The 23,762-nt window shown below is 45.3% G+C and overlaps 1 protein-coding gene across 2 annotated transcripts; it reads right to left on the reverse strand.

The window, feature by feature from the left end:
- Positions 1 to 33: 33 nt before the first annotated feature.
- Positions 34 to 23,329, reverse strand: Ccdc113 (coiled-coil domain containing 113). 2 transcript variants are annotated; one of them, XM_051201923.1, is made up of 9 exons: positions 23,228 to 23,329; positions 20,989 to 21,115; positions 19,592 to 19,753; positions 17,413 to 17,568; positions 15,459 to 15,539; positions 12,559 to 12,714; positions 7,817 to 7,924; positions 1,585 to 1,740; positions 34 to 169 (listed from the first exon to the last, which is right to left on the reverse strand). In XM_051201923.1, exons 1-9 carry the CDS (start codon positions 23,326 to 23,328, stop codon positions 83 to 85), a joined length of 1,134 nt encoding a protein of 377 aa, XP_051057880.1. In that variant the 5' UTR covers position 23,329; the 3' UTR covers positions 34 to 82. The 2 variants fall into 2 exon arrangements, with proteins under 2 accessions (XP_051057880.1, XP_051057882.1); XM_051201925.1 differs by lacking the exon at positions 19,592 to 19,753.
- Between the last annotated feature and the right edge of the window lie 433 nt (positions 23,330 to 23,762).

The following is a 23,762-nucleotide window of genomic DNA, read 5'->3' on the forward strand; positions in this document are numbered from 1 at the left end:
AGAGAACCCCACTATTGGAAAACACTAGAGTACTTTAATAGGTCATTTCTCAGTCTACATGCTATGTATGAGCTGCTCCTGGCTATTTCCCAGGGGGCCTGATTGTCTGTAGCTGCTCATCTGATGTTTTCATTTTATTCCAGGCTTTTCGATAGCCCTTTAAAGACATCTACAAAACAAAAGGGGGAGAGGGGAGAAGATTACTTGGGAAAAACAGTGTGCACCTGTGCTGTAGGCCACTGCCATCTATAAACGGCGACTATGCAGATGTCCCCATGAGAGGCTACAGTCCTGTGGTTCACCCTGCAGGCAGACATCATCATAGAGCAATGGATACTCTAAGGATCTCGCTAGGGCTGGGGATGTAGCTCTGTTGGTATAGTGCATGCCTGGCATGCTCACAGCCCTGGGTCTGATCCACAACTCCCTATATACATTGAAATGGTGGTGAACTTAGGAGGTGAGGGAAGGAGATCAGTAGTTCAAGGCTATCCTCAGCTACGTATTAAGCTGAAGAATAGACTGGGATACATGGGACCCGGTCTCCCTCCCCCACCCAAAAAAAAATTGTTTTAAAGAGTGTGTTTTTGTCCAAAGAATTGAGATGGTACATGTCCCTGCTGAATTCTCTGCTCAGTTCCAGGTATGATATATGCCAAGTTAGGGCCCTCATGTCCTCCCTGTCACCAAGTGACTAGTTCAGGAAAATGGAACTGGGTTCTAGATGTAGAAAGATCCTTGTTTCCCCAGCAGCTCATGTGGTTTTTAAGCTGCACTAATGGCACCCTAAGTGTGAAGGCTACCATGAGATCTAGGTGCATACCACCGATTTCAAGTCTACAGGCTTAGATATAAACACAGAGCCCTATAGCAACCATGTAAATCATGGACTTGGATTCTGAGAGCCATTAAAATCCATTATCTCCCCCCACCCATCTCTCTGAAATAGGGCCTCCCTATGTAGTTTCGAGTAGCTTGAAACTCTCTATAGAGACCTGGCCTCAAACACAGATTGGCCTGCCTCTGCCTCCAAGTATTGGGACTAAAGGTGTACACAACCATGTGTGTGGCTTCTCATTTTCTTAAACACTGTGTTCTCCATATAAGAAGCAGCAGTTACTAAATACCCATGGTATGGAGGGATTCACAAGATTCTAGAATTCATTGTGGAAACAAGCAATAAATACACTTGTGTGGCAAGAATCTCTCCCTGACCCTAAAGCACACTATCCTTAATCACTGAAAGTGGGAGCTTATGATGGTGGTGCACATCTTTAATCTCAGCATTCAGGAGGCAGAGGCAGATGGATCTCTGAGTTCAAGGTCAGCCTGGTCTACAGAGTTGAGTTCCAACTCAGCTAGGACTACACAGAGAAACCATGTCTCAAAAAAAGTGGGAACTTAGAAAAAAAAAATTCCAGTGTTCGTTCATTTTGGCTGAACAGTTTAAACAACTGCAGAGATTTCTCATGAACACAACATGTCCAACATCCCTATCATCTCAGCCCACTAAACACATTCCTGAAGAAACATGTTGATGACTTGAGATACCTGGCGATCTTACACTGGGGATAAGAGGCTCACCTCTGCGATCTCCACCTTCCTCTCCCACATCTTGATGGTCTTCTCCAGATCCCCATTCAAGATCTTCTCCTTGACGTACATCATTACCTGGGGAGCCCGGAATTCTGCCAGTTGCTTCCGTAGCTTATTGTTCAAGGTATAGGCTTTGGCTCTGTCCTGTTGGGAAGGACCCATCAGTCCATGAAATTCTGAGAGCTCCTACTCCATCCCCACATCTTAGTACAGTTCCAAAACTGAGGATGATGGTTGCAAAGGGTGGGGACCTCTCAAGATGCTGGATTTTTCTAGCAAATGTGATGCTTCTGTCTAGTTCAGAAATACTAGAGACTAGACTTTTTATCCCTTTCTTTTCCTTCTCTGTTTTCTTTCTCCCCTTTACTGAGGACTATGCCTTCTCTTGTTTAGATTTCTTAAGGTGCTTTTGTGTGTGAGATTATATATTTATACACACTTTGATTTCACCAGTCTTGATTCACTTTCCTGCCTTCCTGTATTGTAAAAAACACATAACAAAATTTTCTGTTTTAACCATTTTAAGCACATAGCTCAGTGACAGTAAGTACATATATAATCCTAGCACTTGGGAGGTGGATGCAGGAGGAATTGGCATTTTAATTCATCCTTGGGTACATACATTTTTTTTTCTTTTTAAAGACTTATTTATTATGTATACAGTGTTCTGCCTGCATGCCAGAAGAGGGCACCAGATTTCATTACAGATGGTTGCAAACTACCATGCGGTTGCTGGGAATTGAACTCAGGACCTTTGAAAGAACAGCCAGTACACTTAACCAATGAGCCATCCCTCCAGCCCCCGGGCACATACAGTTTTGAGGCAAACTACTCCGTGGTACTTCTAAATGAAAAGGTATCATGTCATAGGTCAACATGTGGTGTTGAACCCTCCTCACCGAGGACCACCTTTGGATCCCTTACATGTCTGGCACTGAGACCTGGTTAGAAATGCAGACCTGGCAACCCCAGACCCATCTTGTCAGTCTGAACTCTAACAAGCTCTCTAGGTCCTGGGTTTTCTAGTTTCCAATTTGACAAGCAGTATTTTGATTCACTGTGATGAAAACTAATAAAAAAAATTACTATTAACATATTTTAAGAAGGTGGTAATCCAAGCAGGTTGGTGGTGGCACACACCTTTAATCCCACTACTTGGGAAGCAGAGACAGACAGATCTCTTTGACACTGAGGCCAGCCAGAGCTATTACACAGATAAACCCTGTCTTAGAAAACAAAACAAACAAATAAGCAAAACAAGAAGAAGATGGTAATCACCTTGATTATCACAGGCAGCAACTGTGGTTAGACTTAGGGACGTTCCCAGAACCTAGGTACATTTGCTTTCTCATCAGGATAATGATGACACAGAATACCGAGTATTTTCTCATGACATCTGAGATTACACCTGTAGTCCCAAAGCTCAGTAGGCTGAGGCAGAAGGGTTGAGCATTTAAGAATAGCCTAGGTATGCCAGGCAGTTCCAGCACTCGGGAGGCAGAGGCAGGAGGATCTCTGTGAGTTCGAGGCCAGCCTGGTCTACAAAGTGAATTCTAGGACAGTCAGGGCTGTTACACAGAGAAATCCTGTCTCGAACACCCCCCTGATCTCCCCCCCCCAAATAGCCTAGGCTACATAGTGAGACCCTGTCTTGAAAGAGAAAGAGGAGGAGGATTATGAAGTATCAAAATGTGTTATATCCCTGAGGGTCATGCTGTGAAGACCATGGACTACAGTAACAACAGAATGTTTCATTTGTACATCTTCACAGAAGGTGATCCACTGTTCTCATTTCTAAATCCAAGGCAGGAGTTTTGCTGAAAGTTCTGGTCGGCTGCCTAACGGACTGACTGTATTTGGGAAAGAGTATGAAGGGCTCATGCCTAAGACTTTGTAGGAAACAACGGAGATCTCTGGGATAGCCACTTTAGAGGAACTGTTTATAGTTTCTACTTCTGTGATAAACACCATGACCAAAAATAACAAGGAGAAGAAAGAGCTTATTTCATTTTACAGCTTTTAATCTGTCATCCAGGAAAGTCAGGGCAGGAACTTAAGCAGAAACAGCTTACTGGGTTGTTTCTAATGGCTTGCTCAGCCTGCTTGCTTCCTTCCTTGTTTTTAATTTCTTTCCTTCTCCCTTTAGTCTTCTTTTATATTTTACTTTTATATGTATATGGGTATGGGTTTGTGCATATGAGTACAGTACCCTCAGAGGTATTGGATTTGCAGCAGAAGTACCAGGCAGTTGTAAGTGGCTGGATGTGGATACTGGGAACCAAACTCAGGTCTTCTCTAAGAGCAGTACTTTCTCTTAACTCCTGAGCTAACTTTCCTGCCTGCTCTCTTATAGTGCCCAGGCCCAGCAGCCCAGGGGTGGCACTGCCCACAGTGAGTTGGGCACTTCCGCACCAATAATACACCAAGAAAATGCACCACTGCCTATTGACACCCATTGGCCAAGATGGTGGGGACATTTTCTTAGTTATAAGGTCTTCTCTCCCAAAAGGGCTTCAGCTCTGAAGCAAGTTGATATAAAACTAGCCGGGTTCAATAATACAAATGACAACAAACAAAACAGTTGACCAGCAGACAAAGAAGAGCCTCCTTGGGGTTAGAGCAAGCTGCAAAGATGGACAAATACCTTGCTGGAAAGAGGCCTGGCGTAAAATTGAATCAGAATGTAAGGCAGTGCCTCACAGAATTGCTGATAGGAAGAGAGAAACTAGGTAGTAACTAAACTAACATGGGCTAGTAGCTGAGTGGGGGTACCAGCTGGGACTGTTTAGCAGGAAGATGAAAACCAAGGAGAACTCAGCTGAAACAGCAACCATCCCTGGTTGTCAGACTGGCCACGACAAGGCTGTGCCTGCTGACAACACAGCAATAGCAGACGTAGAATCTACTGACCTTATTTCTTTTCTATCAACTCTTGAATCCTCTCCTCATACTTAAACTTAGATGTGAGAACCAAGCTGTAAAACTTGAGAAGAGCAGGGGAGATCTTCACTGTGCCTGGCTAGGCAGGGCTTCTTCGTGCCTTCAACCTCACAACACAGTATGAAAGAAAACATGAAGTGGAGCACCAAAAAAGTAAAGCCCTGTGCTATAAACAATAACATTAAGAAGTTGAAAGAACGGTGAGAGCCCGTTAACAGTGGTGGCATAGCAGAATCCGGAGGCCTCGAGCCAGACCAATGACTCATAACAATGAACACTTAGTAAAGATGGATGGACTGACCGGTAAATTGTGTGACTTAGAGCAACATTACGGCTTCCACAACGAGATTCTTCTCTTGGTTTTGGTTTTGGTTCTTTGCTTTACTTGGATTTGAGTTTTCTTTTAAATTGTTTTTTTTTGGGGGGGGGGTGCAAGAGCAGAGGGCAGATGCAAGGGGATGGGGAGATGAGTGGGATCAGATAGATGCATGATGTGAAATCCACAAAGAATAAAAGTTTTTTTTTTTTAAATAACAGAAAGTTAGACAGATGGCTGCTGTTCCAGAAGACCTGGGTTCAATTCCCAGCACCCACATGACAGCTCAAAGCCATGTTCCAGGGGACCCCACTCCCTCTTCTAGCTTCTTTGGGCACCAGGTACATGGCACACAGACATTATGCAGACAAAATACTCATGCACATAAAAGAAGTACCACAGAATAAGTCAAAATGATATATGTGATAAGAGAATTCTTACAACTCAATTTTTAAAGGAAACTCAATTAAAACATGAAGCAAAGGACATGGCAGCACATTTCTCCAAAACAACAGGCAAGTGGCCACAAGCAGAAAAAAGTGCTCTGTATCATTAGTCATCAGGGAACAAAACCTTAATAAGACACACAACTTCACACCAACCTGGATGGCCATGAAGAAATAGTGATGTGTTGATGACAATGTATAGAAGGGCCCGTATGATGGTTCAATGGGCAAAAGATTTGTAATGAAAGTCTGATGACTCGATCCTTTGAAGTCACTTAGGAAACCCGGATGTAAAGTACAGAAAAGAAGTTAATGGAGTGCTCAGCCTCAAATGGAACATCTACATCACCTCCACACCCAAGGCTCAGGGCCACCAAGGAAGAGGGGCAAAAAGGATTGTAAGAGCCAAAAGTTAGGAAGGCCGGGGCAAAACAACGACTGCTGGACATGATAGGGAAACTGCATTCCTGAACTCACAGGACCTGTGGCTGCCCACACAAGACCTGCAGAAAATCAAGTCAGTCATTGTTCTAGCCTGCAAAGCAGGGGCTGGTGAGCCTCCAAGGCTGAGGAGCTGTTAATAGCTGATGGCTTCTGGGGTAGTGAGAAACAATGTAGCTCCTGGTGGGTTCACCAAGCTCCAGGGGATGATTCCAAACCTAGGAATATACTGGTCAGCACAAAGTGGACTCAGTGTGCTATTAAAAACAAAGAGAGAGGCTAGGGTAGTGGTGACACATGCCTTTGATCCCAATACCCAGGCAGGCGGGTCCCTGAATTCGCAGCCAGTCTGGTCTACAGAGGACAAGACAGGACTACTCAGAGAAACACTGTCTCAAAAAATAAAAACACGTTAACAAGAGGCGAGGCAAGGTAGTAACACACTTTAATCTTAGAACTCAGGACACATAGGCAAGCACATCTCTGTGAGTTTGAGGCCAGCTGATCAACATATGAATTCCAGGCCAACTAGGGCTACATAATGAGACTTAACACAGGGCCATGTAATGGTTTGATAGTTTGAATGAGAATGGCCCCATAGGCTCATATATTAGAATACCTGGCCTCTATTAGTAAAACTATTTGGAAAAGATTAGGTTTAAAGATTAGGAGGTTTGGCCTTATTGGAGGAGATGTGTCTCTGGGGACAGGCTTTGAGGTTTCAAAAGGCTTTCTCTCTCCTCTCATTTTTGGATCAAGACATAAACTCTCAGCTGTTTTTGCCACTGTGCCTTTAGTCCTCCATCATGGACTCTAACTCTCTGAAAAATTAAATGTTTCCTTTTATAAGTTGCCTTGGTCATGGCGTTTTATCACAGCAGAAGAAAAGAAGCTAAGACTGGCTAGGAGCGTAACCCTTGCATAACACGTGTAAAGCCCTGGGTTCAATCCCTAGCACCGTTAACGAGAAAAGAAAATGTGTTAATCAGGACTTCAATAAGAGGACTTTACGTTTTAATGGCGATCTAATCCAAGGAAAAGCACAATGCTTAGACTGCAACTTCACTTTGCTGCCTGTCACTCAGTCCTGAGGCTGGGCTTTCTGCAGGAGCTGGTTCTCTACCAAGCACGTGAGGTGGATGACACCACAAGCTCATGTGGTAACCCTTTGGTGTTCTGGCCACTGTGAGCTGATTTGGGTCACACATACTCGAGAAACTTCAGATCCACTCAAAAGCATGACACTAACAATGCTGATGGCTCAGAAGCTGACAAAGCATTGTTATAGGTTGACCAATCCAGTCACCACTGTAAGCGTCTGGCCTCTATTTTATTGTGTTAAAAACAGTCCTGTCTCACTAAAATGCATCAAGACTAGAAGTCAGCAGAAGTGAACTGAGGCCAGTCCTTCTGCCCAGGAGGCCAACGGATTCACTCCTCCACTATTGCCAAAGAATCCTCTGTGAATAACACCCTAGCGTACTATAATTCCAGACATTCAGCTACCCGTGCTCAGGGCATGCGAAGCTGATGTGTAGGCAGCTCTGCTGACTCTGCCCATCCTTCCACACACTGACCGTTGGCCTTGAAGTGAGCTCTGACTTGCCAGAGGTCACAGTCCTTCCATCTCTGCTACAGTCTGCTCAAGCTGAGCATTTGAAGGACTGTTATGCTTCACAGAACATACCCTCCCTCCGTACACTCTCTCTCTCCCTCCCTCCCTTTCTCCTTCCCCCTTCTATCTCTACCCTTTATGTAAAACATCGTGCCTTTTGTCTCAGCATCAGCACACCTTATGTTTTTTATAATATCACAGACACAGAGCTTTAGATCTCTGAAGGCTGTACTCTGGCACGTGCTGTGGACTGTTTTCTTTGTGAGCAGACCCTGGAACCTCACCCCGCAGTAAATCACTAAACTGTAAATCCAGCATTTGCTTTCATGGCTCAGAGCTGTTTTGATTTTTGTGGTCTGAACTTCTCTAGGTTAACAACCAAGGATCTGGTATCTAGGTGGACAGTGATCCTTGTGGACAGAAGAAGGCAAACACCAGAAACAGCACACTGTGCCCTCCTACCTCCTCTGCTTGTATAGTTTCTTTTTCAATTTTCCCAAGTAGCTCATTTCTCTGCAAGATCTCCTTGTCCAGACTGTTGTATATCTCCATTGCCCGATGAAGCTTGTTCTGAAACACAGCAGAATGGTATGTGCTGAAAGGAACTCTCCGAACTGTGGGGTGGGGAGACAGGAACGAAGCAAGGCCATCCATTCCATCTACACAGATTCCTATTAAATGGGAACCACCCTTCCCAAAAGTTTCCAGATCTGGTGTCTCAGAGCTGGCTGGAGAAAGGAAGAAGACCCTGGTATCTTGGCATCTGCTGGAGATGCAGAGTGGTCCAACAACAGGACTAGATTCTTATCCCACTGGTTCCTACGAGAAACGTATCTTACACTGATACGGTCACCTTGCTAGCAGAGAGCAGAGCATTGTGTGTGACAGATACAGATCACGACTGCCTCATGAGGGTGCAGAGAGAGAGAAAGCCCCACAGGAGGTGGGTCGGTCTGAACCCTTTCCCCACTTAAAAGTAAGGAAGCCAGGATTTGAACAGATGCAGTGAGATTCCTCAGCCCCTGAGCTCCACTACACACCCCTACATAAAGGAGCTGGGCCTGCTGGTGTCAGTGAAGTCTACAGTAACAGCCTTATGGATGCGCACGATATAATTTGCCCTTCAGTTCCTCCAGGCCCCTGTTGCTTGGATTGATCTCCTCTGGAACCCTCTCCCTGAGCCCTACCCTGCTGGGAAGTCTCCAAAAATGCTGGAATGTGCTCCGCCTGGGTGAGGAGTAGGCACACCCCAAGAACTAACCCACCCCACCCCAGGCACTGGTTAGCGAAACATTCTAGGCCTTGACTCCAGGCAGTTCACTCACAACCAATGCCAAGGGAGGTAGGGATGCTGAAAATCATGGCAAGAAGAATTCCAAGACTGCACCTGTGCCAGTGGACTCATGGTAGACTGAAGCCAGCGTGTGTTGGGGGTGAGGGTATCTTGCAACAGGAATGAGGACAGAGAATTGAAAGATAAAGTCACACTTAGCTCTATGAAGAAGGAAGAGAAGGCAAGGAAAGTGTCCGGGGAAGGAACTGGAAGAGCAGATCACAGAGTGGAGAAGGGGGAGGATACAGGGACATTGCCACAGAATATCAAAACACAGGCAGAGAAGCCTGGAGCCACCTGTCTGGAGGAACCTTAGGCCACCCAGGAATTCCTGGTCCTTCCAGGCCTTACTCATTTCCTATTCCCTGCTCTATATGAGGACAAGAAACCAGACTAAGAGGCTCAGCTATGGGATGTGGGGATGGGGTCAGGGAGGGAAAAAGAGTCTGGGAAGACATTTGCTCAACTTTGAGGGGCAGGGCAGGACAGAATGGACTGCACTCTGTTGGGCCAAGGGATGCAAACCACATGAGTGACACTTAGGGGCAATGAGGTCACTACAGAAAAGACAGACTCAGCTCTCGAGGGTAGCAAAGCACTTCAGATTCTGTGCTTAAAGCAACCTCCACTCCTGTCTCTGTCTACCCAGGGCAGTAGTCTGGGTATAGTGCCTCCTTTGCCCACAGGTCCACCAAACTGAAATCTAGGAGTTGATCATGCCCATGGCTTTCGTCTGGGTCTCAAGGACCTCTCAAGCCCAGTGGCTGCTAGATATTTCCTTGAAGTGATAGCACTGAGGGGTTTTCTTCCTGGCAGTTTGTTCAGTTCTAAGAGGCCTTCTAAGATTCCTCCCATGCAGTCTCCTGGCCCCCAAATCTCACTTTTGCTTCATATCTATGATTTCTTTTTGCAAAGAAAATCTGCTCATGAGATGAATCAGGCCTCCTGGTCACCTTATCTTAGTATCAACTTAGCCACATAGTTACATCACAGAAATGACTCCGTGCCATAAGCCATTGAATTTCCAGTCTGGATTTGCATTACATAGGGTATACTCCTGTGAGTGGGGCTGGTGACTTCTTAAAATTCTGTCCTCCTCAGGGCACCAGGTGGTTTAAGTCAGTCAAGGATGACTCATGACCAATGCAGTCACAAGTTTATTCCCTGCTGGACTCACCAGGCAGGCCTGCGGGCACGGAGTCAGAGAAAACACCAGCACCAGTCACACTCAGGCTCACTTAGGAAAGTCACAGAAGAGAAGACCGCATGCTTGCCTGCATGGTTTCAGAGCTGTGCCCTGAGCATTTGGCCCTGTCTTTGGCATGTGTGGGCATCATTACTTTTGCCAATAGAGGGGAGTTGATCTGAATGTTTCCAGCAAGGTCTCATATGTGGTTGTTTGATATGTGTGCCAAATGGCTCCTCCTTTCACCATCCCATGACCACCAAAGCACACCCAAACTGCTGCCGGTTAGCCACTACTTGCTAAGTACCTGCTCTGGGCAGGCCTTGCTGTCTGTTGCTGGGCACCCCGCACAGACCATACCAAGCAACCTCCAGACATGAGCTGTGGACCTTGCCTCTGGCTGCTGAAGCACCTATACCAGATGAAACGTTGACACTCCCCCAGTAGAGCCACCATCCAATCCCAGTGGAGTCAGACTCCCCGAGTCACTATTGCTCTGCCTCCATTTCCCCTACAAGAGCCTAGGATCCAGACATAGGAGAAGCCAGCAGAAGCAAGATGATTTCTCCCCCAGTTCTTTACTTGGGCCACCCTCAGGCCCCCTTGGGGCATCTTTTCACCTCCACATTTGTTCACCTTCTCACACGACAGGCTCATGGGCAGTATTCTGACTGGTCTGCTGCTGTTCCCATTCACCAGCACTCTACACTGACTATAGACCTAGCCTATGGAGCCTAAGTTCTGAAACCTGACAGCTTTACCATGGAAACTGCTGCTCCACCACCAAAATCTCGTAAGTTGAGGCAGGCCCCGTACCCCTGAACTGTCTCCATGAGATAAGAGTAGCTATCCAGGAATTGAGAACTGGAAGTCACCCCGAACTGGTTTCTTTTTTTGCGCAGGGTGGTGGTGGGGTTCAAGACAGGGTTTCTCTTTGTAGCTTTGTAGACCAGGCTGGCCTTGAACTCACATAGATCGCCTGCCTCTGCCTCTCTCCAGTGCTGGGATTAAAGGCATGCTCTACCACTGCCTGGCAATATGTGGATGCTGGAATTGAACTCAGGGCCTCTGGAAGAGCAACCAGTGCTCTTAACTCCTGAGCTATCTCCCCAGCTTCATCTTGAAGTAACTGTTCAGATGGCATAAGCCAGATGTGGACAGTCATGCGTGAACTTTGGAATGCTGGCTCAGTAGCTCTTCATGCTCTGTGTAGGATGAAGAAGACTGACTGGACACACTGGGCTGGCAGTCCCCACTGGCTCTTAATTTATGACTTGACTCTTAACAAAAACTCTGCATCTTTGCTTTATTTTTTTTTTTTTTATGTGTAAGGAAAAATGTTGAGCAGATATAAGTCTGGTGTAATACATTCACTGTTTTCCCTTTTTTGTGGAGGATTTTTGAGAGGTTTTGTTTGTTTGGAGACAAGGTCTCCCTTCCCACCCCTATCCCCAAGTGTAGAAATTACAGACACATTACCATGCCTAGTTACAAATTCACATTGTTAATCACATTTTTTGGGTCAAATGAAGCCTACATATAAGCTATCTAGGCTACAGTCACCACCGTCCCAGGAACAAGGCCAAAGGCCAGCAAACTCGTTCTGTGAAGGACCAGATAGTAAGTATTTTCACCTTTGCATGACCAGAGGCAAAATTTTACACATATATAGCTACTTCTACTAACAAGAGAAATATCTCCAGAATCCTACAAGAGTTTTACTGGTGAAAGTAAAAGCATAATAACTGAGTGCAATATTTTCGAATAGGGTTGGTAAGATGGCTCTGCAAATAGACATGTTTGCCATCATGCCTGACAACCCACATGGTAGGCAAGAGCTGAATCTTGTAAGCTGTCCTCTGATCTCCACAAGTGTGCCATGGCATACTTGCTCACAAGCACACATGTACACACTGGAAATAATAGGATGTGAGATATATATATATATATATTATATATTATATATATAAATTTATATATGTATAAATAAGATGATATATATCTATGGAATATATATACATATATATATATGGACTTTATAGAAGACAGCTCAGTTTTTATGAGTTGGCTTGACAGTGTTCTCCATCATTCAATTACACGCATGTGTTCCTCTGCGAATGACATTCTTAGATGGCAGGATGGAGCATCTCACTGGCCACTGCAATTCTTCATCACTCACAGGGTGACCAGATGGCTTGGCCTACTGGGGACAGGCCCTATTCATACACGTAGTCCTTGCTTAATTATTAATAGTGCCTCTTCTGTCGCCCCAAAGTATTACATTCAGATGATAAATAATTTAGCAGTTTTCTGATTTATGACTGAGACTGTTTTAAGTAAAGAGCTCAATGCATCCCTCAATTAAATGGAGCCCCACTTTCAAACCCTGTATATAAAAATTGCCCAGGGAATTCAAAACAAGGCCAGATCCATGGCCCTCACCCCCTAATTCAATCAACCAGGGTAGGAATAGAGCATAGACATGTGTTTTTAAAAGGAAAAGGCTAGGACTGTGAGAGCCTTCTGGGATTTTATGAGACCAGGCTTTACCAAATCAGGGGGCAACAGGAAACACCTACAGTCTGGGTGACCCACCCACTTGTGTGCACAGGGACCTCCCTGAGGTAGGGCAGGTGGATGTAGGAAGCCTGGCAGGGTGCCTGGCCCTGGGGGCTTGAGGCTTACTTTGTAGGTGTTGAGGATCTGCAGGGTGTTCCCAGAGGCCAGCTTCAGCTGGATCAGTTCTTGATTTCTTGCTTCAATCGTCTCTAAAAACTGAGCATTCTCGATTTTCAGCTGCTGAAAGTCAACATCATGCAGGGCCTCGCCCACCTCCTCCTTCTGTGGTTCACAAAGAACAGAGGCAAGGTCAGGTGTGACTATTAGTTTAAGCTCCTGTCCCTCGATCTGGCGGGATTTCGGAGATCTACCACCATTCACTGAGACATTCTGGGCACTGGCATGGCCGTAGGTACTAGGGCTGCCTATTTTAGTTAACACAAGGCCTCCAGACTCAAGGAACATACACACCACGCAAAAACCAAAGATGGTGGCACAGCAGTATACTGAAAAAGGGAGGGACCCAGCACACAGAAGTCCTAGGACCAGGCCAGGCTGAAGGAGACTGCCCACAGAGGAAGTGGTACTTTGGCAAAGCTATGAGGACAAATTAAAGGCATGCCATTTAAAAGTGATTTTTTAAAAAAAAAAAAAAAAAATCTGGGCTTGGTGGCACCACCCTGTAATCCCAGGCTCAGGCAAGTGGACTTCAAGATTGAAATCATAGTAAGCTATGTGGTGAAGCTTCATCTAAAAAGCAAATAAAAAAATTCAACTTCTAAGCCTGAAACCCACAAAATGCTGCCCATAAATTCCTCTTGTTTTTATAAGGTGCCCCTCTAAACTGTGCCCCTACTTCCTGTCCAGGCCCATGTCCTCTTGTTTGTAGCAACAAGCCAGCTTGGGAGTTGCTGTACTTCCTTCCTCCCTCTACCATCTCCTGAGCTGTATTAAGCTCCGGGGTTGCCGCTCCCTCCCAAATGCCACCTTAACTCCAGATACCACTCACCTAGCAACACTGCATAGCCTGTTTTCTGCAACCCCACTGGCCACTGAACCTCTGGCAAGGTAGCTCTAGGCTCTTGTATCTCTGTCCCCTTTACACAGAGGTACACTATGCTCCTCTCCATTAGCCTGTATGCTTAGGGATTTGGCTCACATGCCATTCATCTCTGTGCAGCAATGACATATAAGTTGAAGGTTATCCACATACTCTTACTTCAAGGCGCCCTCGTCATGGTGCCTGAGCCTACAGGAAGCCCTGGAGACCAGGAGCTCACCATCTGCAGGCAGCCCCTGAGCAGTGTTCCTTCTAGCTCTCATCGCCTCTTCCTTTCCATGGCAGCCCTAAGCACAGCCAGCCACCTTTCCTCCTCTTGCCATCGCCACACTGAGCTTCTTTCAAGTGTGGAGTTCACATTGGTGGGTGGGGCTGCATGGAGAAGGAAGAGTAGAACAGTCTCTCCTTGGTCTGGTTTCTAGGACAACCTGAACCCCTGCTGACTGTCACAGACTCTGCACCTAAGCCTGTGCCTGTGCAGATATTTGGGGAGTCTTGCATTTCTTCTTAGTCACGTGAGGGCTGCTCCAGCTTACCGAGGTCTCACTGGATCCTGAGTCAACCAAGCAATAGTTGCCTGACATGAATATTGTCTTTTCCAGCCCCATGTCACTATCTATGGTTACCTCTAATGCACATGTTATCAGAGGCCATATTTGAAAAAATGATAAAAACACTGGGCAAGGAAATGATAAAGCCACAGACCATGTTCCAGAATCCTTGAGCCACACCAGCCTTCCTGCCTTTAATTGGGAGCCCTTGAAGTCATCTATTGAAACACTGCTGCACAGTGAAATGATGCCACTCAGCCACATCCCTCAAAAAGCCCCGTCATAAGAATCTCAAATGCAAGCCAGTTCTGTCTACTGAAAGCCCCGAATTTGCCTGCCCAGTAGTTATCTTGATTTCTTCTGCTTGCTGCTACAAATTGCTACAAACCTACTGGCTTAAAACCATGCAGGGGTATTTCGTCCCCATTCTGGAGGCTGAAGGTCTGACTATCTTTGGGGCTAAAATCATAATGCTAAGAGGGCTACCAACCCTTCCTTCTGGGGACTCTCAATGAGAGCATCCCCTTTTTTCTTTCCAGCTTCTGGAAGTTGCCTGTATTCCTTGGCTCATGACCCCTGCTGATTATATTTCCTCCCACCCTCTTTCCTTTCTCTCATAAGGAGGGAAGTCGTGTTAGGTGCAGTCAGGTAACCCAAGATCATCAGTATGTGTTAGCTTTAATTGTCCAATTGACACAACTTAGAATCACTTGGGAAGAGTGTCTCAACTAGGGTTTGTTTACATTGGCTGGCCTGTCGGGGAGTCTTAAGCTAATTGACAAAGGAAGATCCAGCCCACTGTGGGCAGCACCATGCCCTAGGCAGGGCGTTCTGAACTGTGTTAAGAGTGCAGAAATCCAGCTGAGCACAAACAAGTAAGCAAGCATGAATGCTTTCAATTCTCTGCTCTTGACTGTGGATGTGATGGGATGAGCTGTTTCAAGACCCTGCCACCTTGACTTCTCCGTGATGATGGACCGTAACCTGGAACTGTAAGCTGAAAAATATCCTTTCTACGCTGTTTCTATTTATCAGAATATTTTATCATAGCAACAGAAATGAAGCTAGGACATCTCCCCTTCTTAAGATCTCTAAATCAGTAACAACTGCAAATTTCTTCTACTGTGTAAAATAACCTGTTCAAAAATCCCAGTGACTAGGACAGGAATATTTATCAGGGGTGGGTGGGCTGATGGGCAGGGATAGTACTCAAGCTACCTTTTAAAAATGATAGGAGGCCGGGCAGTGATGGCACTACCTCTAATCCCAGCACTTGGGAGGCAAAGGTAGGCGGATCTCTGTGAGTTCGAGGCTAGCCTGGTACACAGAGTGAGTTCCAGGACAGCCAGGGTTACACAGAGAAACCCTTTCTTAAAACTCCTCCCCCCAAAAATGAAAGAAAAAAACCAACATACCTGTCTCAATTGTAAAAGCATCTTTTTCTTCTGAACTTTGAGAGAAACATTTTTCAAACATAATTTATCCTTCATACTATCCTAAAAAAAAAAAAAAGCACATTTCAATCAAATATTTATCTATACCCCTGTTACTCTGAACAATAAATCCAGGACTACAAACTGGACCTTGCGCCCTACCGTTCAGTCATTTGTTTTCAGCTCTCTTAATTCTGTCCAAACAGGTACTGAGATGCCATTTCACTAGAAGCCAAGATGAAGAGGAAACTTGGTTGGCTCCCTGCCATGTCACAGTACATTTGCATTTGGCATTGTTTGGGTGTGGTGCTACTGCAGGAGACTTTACTGATAATATAATCTTCTTGGTGTTTTGTTTTAAATAATTTATTTAACTTTTATTTTATGTGCATTGGAGTGAAGGTATCAGATGCCCTGGAACTAGAGTTACAGACAGTTGTGAGCTGCCATGTGGGTGTTGGGAATTGAACCCAGTCAGTGTTCTTAACCACTGAGCCATCTCTCCAGCCCCATAGGGTACACATTTTTATCATTCATAGCGGTGTAGGGTTAAGAACTCTGCTCAACTGACCCCAGTGTCCAAAGCTTAACATGCCACCCAAAATCTCTGCAATTAAAGCATACTCTTCTCACCCAGTTCCCCTTCCTTTCTCATGTCTGTCTGGGTCTATCTCTTCATAAGAAGGAGATAAAAAGCTCTGGAGAGCGACTTGTCTCACCCTATTCAGTAACCTGTCTGGTTCTCACCTTTCTCAAGGTAATACACAGATCTCAAAACAGATAACAAACAGGAAGAAACAATATGATATACTACAACTACACATTCTGGCTAGTTGGTTGTTTTATCCTTTTATAAACATATATTAAAAACACATGTTTGGGAGGTTGTGGGGGTTGGAGAGATGGCTCCACACTTAAGAGTACTGCTCTTCTAGAGGACCTGAGTTTGATTCCCAGCACCCAGATGGAGACTCACAACCACTCATAATTCCAGTTGCAGGAGATCTGATACCCTCTTTTTGCCTACACAAGCACCAGGCCATGCACATGGTACATATAAATAAAGCTAGACAAAACACACACACACAAAAGAAAAGCCATACAACATATTTTTTATTTAGATATGCACACACACTTGGAGACTTAAAAACTATTTTATACATGTGGGAGAAAATGCAGGCATACCCTGGTGGTCAGCCTACCTGGCACACTGCTCTTGTAAATAAGAAACAAGGCACAACCTGCTCCTGAAGTCAGAACACTGACTTCTGGTGGTAGCTGGCCTGCTGATGAGTCTTCTTTGGCATAGAGACCCTGGTGGTGTGAGCACTCACTATCCAATCCAAGGTGATGTGCTAACCAATTACACCAGTCACACCAATCACACCAATCATAGTCAGCAGGCTTCCACTACATAAGTGGTTGATCACGTGAGATTAAGCAGATGTTGTTCCCTGAAGCCATCCCTAGAGTGGTTTATCATGGCATGGGCATCGCTGCCTTGTCAGGGAAGCAGAGTAATGACAGCAGTGGTTATTATGGCAGAGGCTGCAGGACGTGGGTCATTTCTGTGTAATTGCCCTAAGAATTAGTTGTTTTGTTTTGAGACTGGGTCTCTCTGCATAGTCCTGACTGTCCTGGAACTTGCTATGTAGACCAGGCTGGCCTCAAATTCACAGAGATTCCCCCCCCCCACCTCTGCCTCCTGAGTGCTGGGATTAAAAATTATGCATACCTTAATCCCATTACTAGGGAGACAGAGATAGGTGGATCTCTGTGAATTTGAGGCCAGCCTGGTCTACAAAACAAGTTCCAAGACAGCCAGGACTGTTACAGAGAAACCCTGTCTCAAAAAACAAAACAAAACAAACAAACAAAAACAACAACAACAAAAAAAGAATCGATTCTTTAATTGCAAGCTCTGCCAGCAACTCACCCTCCGGCGGTTCATATCCTCGATGTACTTCATCACTTTCTGAGTGGCCAGAATGCTTCCTTTCTTCTTGGATATGGTTTTCAGAATATCTTTTTCAAAGTCATGCACTGCTCTCTGAACTTCAGTCCATCGAATTTCAGCTTCCTCAATGATAGCCTGGAAGGGTCAGCCAAGAGAGAATGGTTTCCAGAAAACCTCCACAGCGCATCCTCTAAGAACACCTAAATACCACTGCCTCTGTCTCAGTGCAGCTGTTTCTTTTGGGGCTTAGAAAGACATCTTTAAGTACAAAACTGAGTATATGACAACTATTGTTTTAAAACATGCCTTGGAAGTTTAAAAAAAAATCCACAGGATCTGGCAAGCCAACAAGATCAATTGTCTCTGTCACTATTTCCATATTGGGAGTATTATTTATCCATTAATAGTCCCGACATATAAAAGATTCAGAAAATCTGGGTGTGGTGGTACACACCTGTGATCCAAGCACTTGAGGGGATGAGGGAAGAGGATTGCCATGAGTGTGAGGCCAGCCTAGTCTACAGAGTGAGACCCTGTCTCAAAATAACACAATACTACCAAAACGCCAGTGCAAAACACGAGACACAAATTAAATCTAGAGAGAAGACGAATTAGTAAGTGAGGTGACAAAGCACTCTTGTGTGTGTAACTTGAAGAAAAGATACAAATGAATATTCCTTGCTCTCTTTCTTTCTTCCTTTCTCCCTTTCTTTCTCTCACTCACTCTCTCTCTCTCTCTCTCTCTCTCTCTCTCTCTCTCTCTCTCTCTCTCTCTCTCTTTCTTTCAGGGGATGATGTGAGAAGGCACAGTAAATCATGCTAGTCCAGTCGTTCCTGGTTTGCTAACAGGAAATAGCATCTTCCGTGGGTCTCCCCAGACTCTCGTCTTCCCATGCGGGAGCACCAGGCCCTTTACACGCTGCTTTTATCCTGTTGTTTTTCTGCTCCATTATCCTCAGTGGGATCCAACTTTCTAAGACACAGAGGTTTGATAAACCCTCTGCCTAATTCTCCAGCCTAATTACCCTACTTGACCTGATTTCCAAACTGGACCCCCATGGGAGTTTGCCAAGCTTGTACCTACATGATGTTCTTGCAACTTTCTTCTTACCTGTGTTGCTCCTCCTGGGCCTGACCTGAAACAAAGGGCATCCTCCTTCAAGGCCATACCAAGTCCTGTGCTAAGGAGTATTTCTTTTTCATCCATAAGCTTATAACTTCATCCCACAGGAAACTAAATGAATAGGATTTCTTCTTCACTGGAAGGCTGATTTGATTGGATTGAATGGGGGAGGCTGTGTTGGAATTCAGAAGTCGTGTCCAAGACTATGCATGTGGTATCCACGGGTGACTTGGGCACTGGCACCTAATCCACTCACTTAAACCTTAAACTCCTTGTGTTATTAAATAATTACTGAAAAACTTGAGGGCCTGCATAGTTATTGCAGTTATGGGGTGGAGGTTGAAGATTTATTTATTTTATTATTTTTATGTTTTGATAGCTTGGCTTGCATGTATGTATGTAGACCACATATGTGCCTGGTACCCTTGAAGGTCAGAGAGAGCATCATATCTCCAGGGACTGGAGTTAAAGATGGTTATGAGCCACCATGTGGTGCTGGGAATTGAATCCTGGTCCTCTGCAAAAGAAACAACTGCTCTTAACTGCTGAGCCATCTCCCCAACTCATGGCTATGCTTTTAAAAAGGAACCATATTCTAGAGACAGATGATTAAAATACTTTCAGTAGACAATACATCTAGAGTTCACTTCCTAGCATTCCCATGTGGAAAGGGGAACCAGAGTGGTCTTATGCCAATGAGTGTCATATCTAGGTGTTGTTGGTGATAACAGTTCTTTATGCTGGAGTATTTTTGATATTTTATATTGAAGCAAGTTTAAAGATTATTGTACACACAGAGAGAGAGAGAGAGGGAGGGAGGGAGGGAGGGAGGGAAGGAGAAAGAGAGAGAGGAGGGAGAGAGAGGGAGAGAGGGAGGGAGGGAGGGAAGGAGAGAGAGAAAGGGAGGAGGGAGAGAGAGAGAGAACTACTGATAAGTTCTGTAGAGGTAAATCCTTCATTTGTCTCTTTCTCGAGGACCAGCAGGCTACAGACACAGCACAGGTGGAGAGGTGCAGCCCAGGAAGCAGGTGGTACCTCATGATGCTGCAGGTCCCGTTCTGCATTAGCCCGCATGTGCCGTATTTCATCTTTTGTGTCTTCCAGCTCCTTCTGTACAAGTTCAAGCTTTTGGTCTACAGTGAGGCCTGCTGAACGGTCCAGACCTGAGCGGGTCTTGGATTTACGCCTACTTCGAAACTGTAACCCAAGCAAAACCAAATCAGGGTCAAAGAGAAATTGGCGATAAAGCAGCCCCAGACAGTCATCAAAATGAGCTCTGAGACCTACTAGAAGGGGCCCTGGAGGGAGCCAGGGAGCAGACATGGTGAAAGGACGTGGGCATTAGGCCTGAGACATTTCCCAAGTCATCCTGAAGCCCTGCACTGAATATCACAAGGCTTATGCTTGACAGTGAGTTGAAATATATGGGAACTATTACAAAGGTAGAAATGCCACAGACTAGTACTGTAACACATTATCCTCTGAGCTAAACTGTTACCATCTCCAGGAGAACAGCTGTATGCACTTTGGAGAGTCCATCACAATCATGCCTGTGGACTGTTGACATTCCCTCATGGAGGAAGCAGGCAAGATCACTGGACCCTCACCTGAATTTTTGGCCACTCCTTCCAGCCACTCGTAGGCAATTTTGCCTTAATTGCATGAGGTCTCCAGAAGGGGTGAGAGTATATAGCCCGGGCAGGACTGGGCAAGGGGGCTGCCCCTATGAAGCTATGGGGAAGGCACTGTGCATACTGGATTAGGACTTTACAGGGCAGCTTCTTTGGGATCCCCGTGCTCTGTAAATAAGCCCAATCAACTCTGTCTCTCCCCCTCCTCCCTTCACTTTCTCCACTCTCTTCCCTTTCTAATAAAACTTCCTTTTCATATAAGTTCTGCCTGGTGGCCCGTTTGTCCCCTGCCATGAAATCCACCAAGGTCCTACACTGTGCCATATTATAACAAGTCATGTGAAATCATACCCGGTTTGGACAAAACTTGTAAACTGAGTTCCCCATTTAAGGGGATTTCTTTTTTCAGTGAAATGGTTTGAACCCAGGGCTCTGTATTTATTAGGCAAGTGTTGGGTTTTTGTTTGTTTTGAGACAAGATCTTATATGTAGTCTAGGCTTACCTAAAACTCTGTAACCTTCCTTCCTTCGTTTCTCAAGTGCCAGGATTACAGGTTAGTACTACCATACTAGCCTTCAAGGAGTTCTTCTGGATAAACTAAAGTATTCTGGAAGAATCAGCTACTAGGTGAATGGGATTCCCTCTCTTGAAAGGAACTAGAAGGGATGGGATAATCACAAAGCAGAACAGACAGAAAATCCTATTTGACCCAAGAAAGCACACCAAAGGCAGATACACCAACACTATTTGCATTGATTGAGGCAAACAGGACAAAACAGTTTTCACCTTTCATTGTATACCTGTGAAAACTCTGCTGCTGATATTTTAATTTCTGATAACCGTGGCACTCGGTGGTCCCTGGGTTCCAGTTTAGAGTAATATTTCTCAAACATCTCTGTTTCTGTTCTGAGAGCAGAGTTTCCATAGCTGTAAGATAGAGGGCACCTAAATGAATTCTATGACTAGCACCCAAGCAATCAGTATTTAGTATATTGTTGGTCACACATGGCCTTCTATCAGACATGCAGCTTCTTCACTCACCTATAATGGGTATAATAACATCACCTTTCTTTAAGGGTAGTGGCAAGGAGTGCAGTGATCTGGGAAGAGCTTCATGTACTGCTGCTAGAGTGGATCTCTTGGTTATTGTGTCTAACAAGCCACAATATTCAGAGTGCTGGTGTCCTACTGATGACTGTTGTTCCTGGTCCCATCCTCAGACATCACCTAAGTCAATTGCAAAATTACTCCCGAATAACTACTTCCTTGAAGCTATCTATACCCGTCCACTATCTTCAGATGGTGGCTTATGCATCTCTGCTCTTTCACTAGCAGCATCCAACAGATTAGAAATTCCACTGGACATTATTGATCACAAACAGAAGAAGTCTTTAAACTGTGGTTTTTAAACAACAAGAGATACCATATCCACCTTAACTTGTACATGCCAAGATTATGACCTTTATAACTACTTCTCATGTGTAAAACTTGCCTTTAATGTTTATTTGTTTGGAGACAGGGTATGGTGGTCTGAATGAGAATTATCCCATTAGGCTCAGGTATTTGAATGACTGGTTTCCAGCTGGTAGAACTGTTTGGGAAGGATTGGGAGGTGTGACCCTGATGGAGGAGGTGTGTCATTGGTGGTGAACTTTGAGATTCAAAAGCCCATGCCCTTCCTAGTTACAGCATGCACTCTGCCCTGTGCTTGTGGATCAGATGTAAGCTTTCAGCTACCGCTCCAGCACCATGCCTGCCTGCCTGCTTCCACACTGCCCACCATGATCATCATGAACTCTAACCCTCTGGAACCATGAGTCCCTAAACTAAATGCTTTCTTTTATAAGTTAACTTGGTCATAGTGCTTTGTCACAGCAATAGAAAAGAAACTAAGATACAAGGCATCACTGTGTAGCCCTGGCTAACCTGGAACTTGTGTTATGTAGACCAGTCTGACCTTGAATTCACAGAAATTCACCTGCCTCATTAGTGGTGCTGGGACTAAAGGTGTGAGCCACCATGCCAACTTTGTGTGTGTGTGTGTGTGTGTGTGTGTGTGTGTGTGTGTGTGTGTGTAGTACTGGGATTGAACCAATCAGAGAGCAACATCTCTAGTCCTAAAACTTTCCCAATCTATCTGTATGCACGTATGCAGAAGAGACCGTGGCATTGAGGCATAGGTGTACTGTTAAGCTAATTTCTGAATTTGAGATTAGTACAGAAGCCTAATGGAAAAGAAAGGAAAATCAAGACATCTTGCCTTTTCGGCACCTATTGTATTTTCAGGGGAGCCCTCCATGGGTCCCTGGGTCTGAATCTCTGCTGCATGACCTTAGGGAAGAAAACTTCAGAAAGTGTGTACTTCCTAGAACTACTGCATCATATGTATGGCTGTGGCATATGATAGATACTCAAAATGGTAGCTATTAGTAATAATCCCTCGATTCTGGTGTAAACTATTTATAGATGGCAGAAGCAATATCTATTCAAGCTGCCAGAAACAGGATACTGTCTAATACCAATATATTGTACACAGAACCTCAACTACACCATGCAATCTTCTCATCCAGTTAACTTGCTGTGGTAGGTAGAAAACAGGCTGTGGAAAATACAGAACACCAGGCCAATCATTCCTCATGTCTCCATCTCAATCAAATCATTTCGTTTCCACCCAGTTTCCCTATTAGCCTTATCATTTGGAATTTATCACTTTGGAAAAGGACTTAGGAGGCCACTTGATGCAGACCAAGAGAGCGGCTGCCAGGCACTAGATAGACATCAGGCCAGAGCTATAGCTTCGCCAAATTCTCTCTGGTCAAAGCTATAGCTTCGCCAAATCCTCTCTGGCCTTTGCAAGGTCACTTGACTCCCTTGTCCTGGCTCCATCAGTGGCTTGTCAGCTCAGTAGACAAGAAGTAAGAATAATCAGGCAAAGAAGTTCTTTCCCCACCCTAGTGGGCTGTGTCCCCGCGGGGCTCGGTGTAGACTGGGTGGTCTGCAGGCTGCAGCTGAGTCCGCAGAGGCCCACAGTGCGGGTACCTGAGTTCCTCCACCAGTCCGCACAGTTGGATGACAGGCAGCTCGCCACTATCCTCTGTCTGGGAGTCAGTGGCCATGCTTTCCGAGTCCTCTTCAGACATTTTTCTGTCTATGTTTTCTGGAAACCTTCAGTAACACCCGGCGTCACTCTGGCTGCGGCCCTGCAGCGCGTTGCCCAGACAACTGAACGCCGCTCGTAGGGGCGGGGCTTCGGGTGGTCCTGCCCCTTCCTTGCGCCTCCCGCGACGGAGGTGGAGCGATGCTGCCTGACTAGTCCGATGCCCAAGCGCGGATCTGTCTCTTTTGTCTGAAAGTCGCTCTGAAATTGGTAGTCACAACAACAACTCGGGTTTGCTGAGCACTTTCTCTGTCCTTGGCGTCATGTTTAGCCTACTTCATGCAAATCCTTGCAAGGACCCTGTAATAAATAATTCTACTTATTCTTCCAGCCAGAAACTCCAGGCCCACACAGTTAGCAAGACTCCAAGGCTCTGCCCCACGGAGTGATGAGAATCCTAGTCTATGTTCACGCCTG

This window comes from Phodopus roborovskii, unplaced genomic scaffold (assembly GCF_943737965.1).
Source record: "Phodopus roborovskii unplaced genomic scaffold, PHOROB, whole genome shotgun sequence".
Taxonomy (NCBI): Eukaryota; Metazoa; Chordata; class Mammalia; order Rodentia; family Cricetidae; genus Phodopus; species Phodopus roborovskii.

Bases quoted from the DNA above. Each gene is read 5' to 3' on its own strand.
- Ccdc113 (XM_051201923.1), bottom strand. From the start codon at position 23,328: ATGTCTGAAGAGGACTCGGAAAGCATGGCCACTGACTCCCAGACAGAG. The intron at 21,116-23,227 runs GTACCCGCACTG...TCTATCTTACAG, and splicing joins GGACTGGTGGAGGAACTCAG to CTATGGAAACTCTGCTCTCA. The intron at 1,741-7,816 runs GTAGGAGGGCAC...CCTTCCCAACAG, and splicing joins AAACTATACAAGCAGAGGAG to GACAGAGCCAAAGCCTATAC.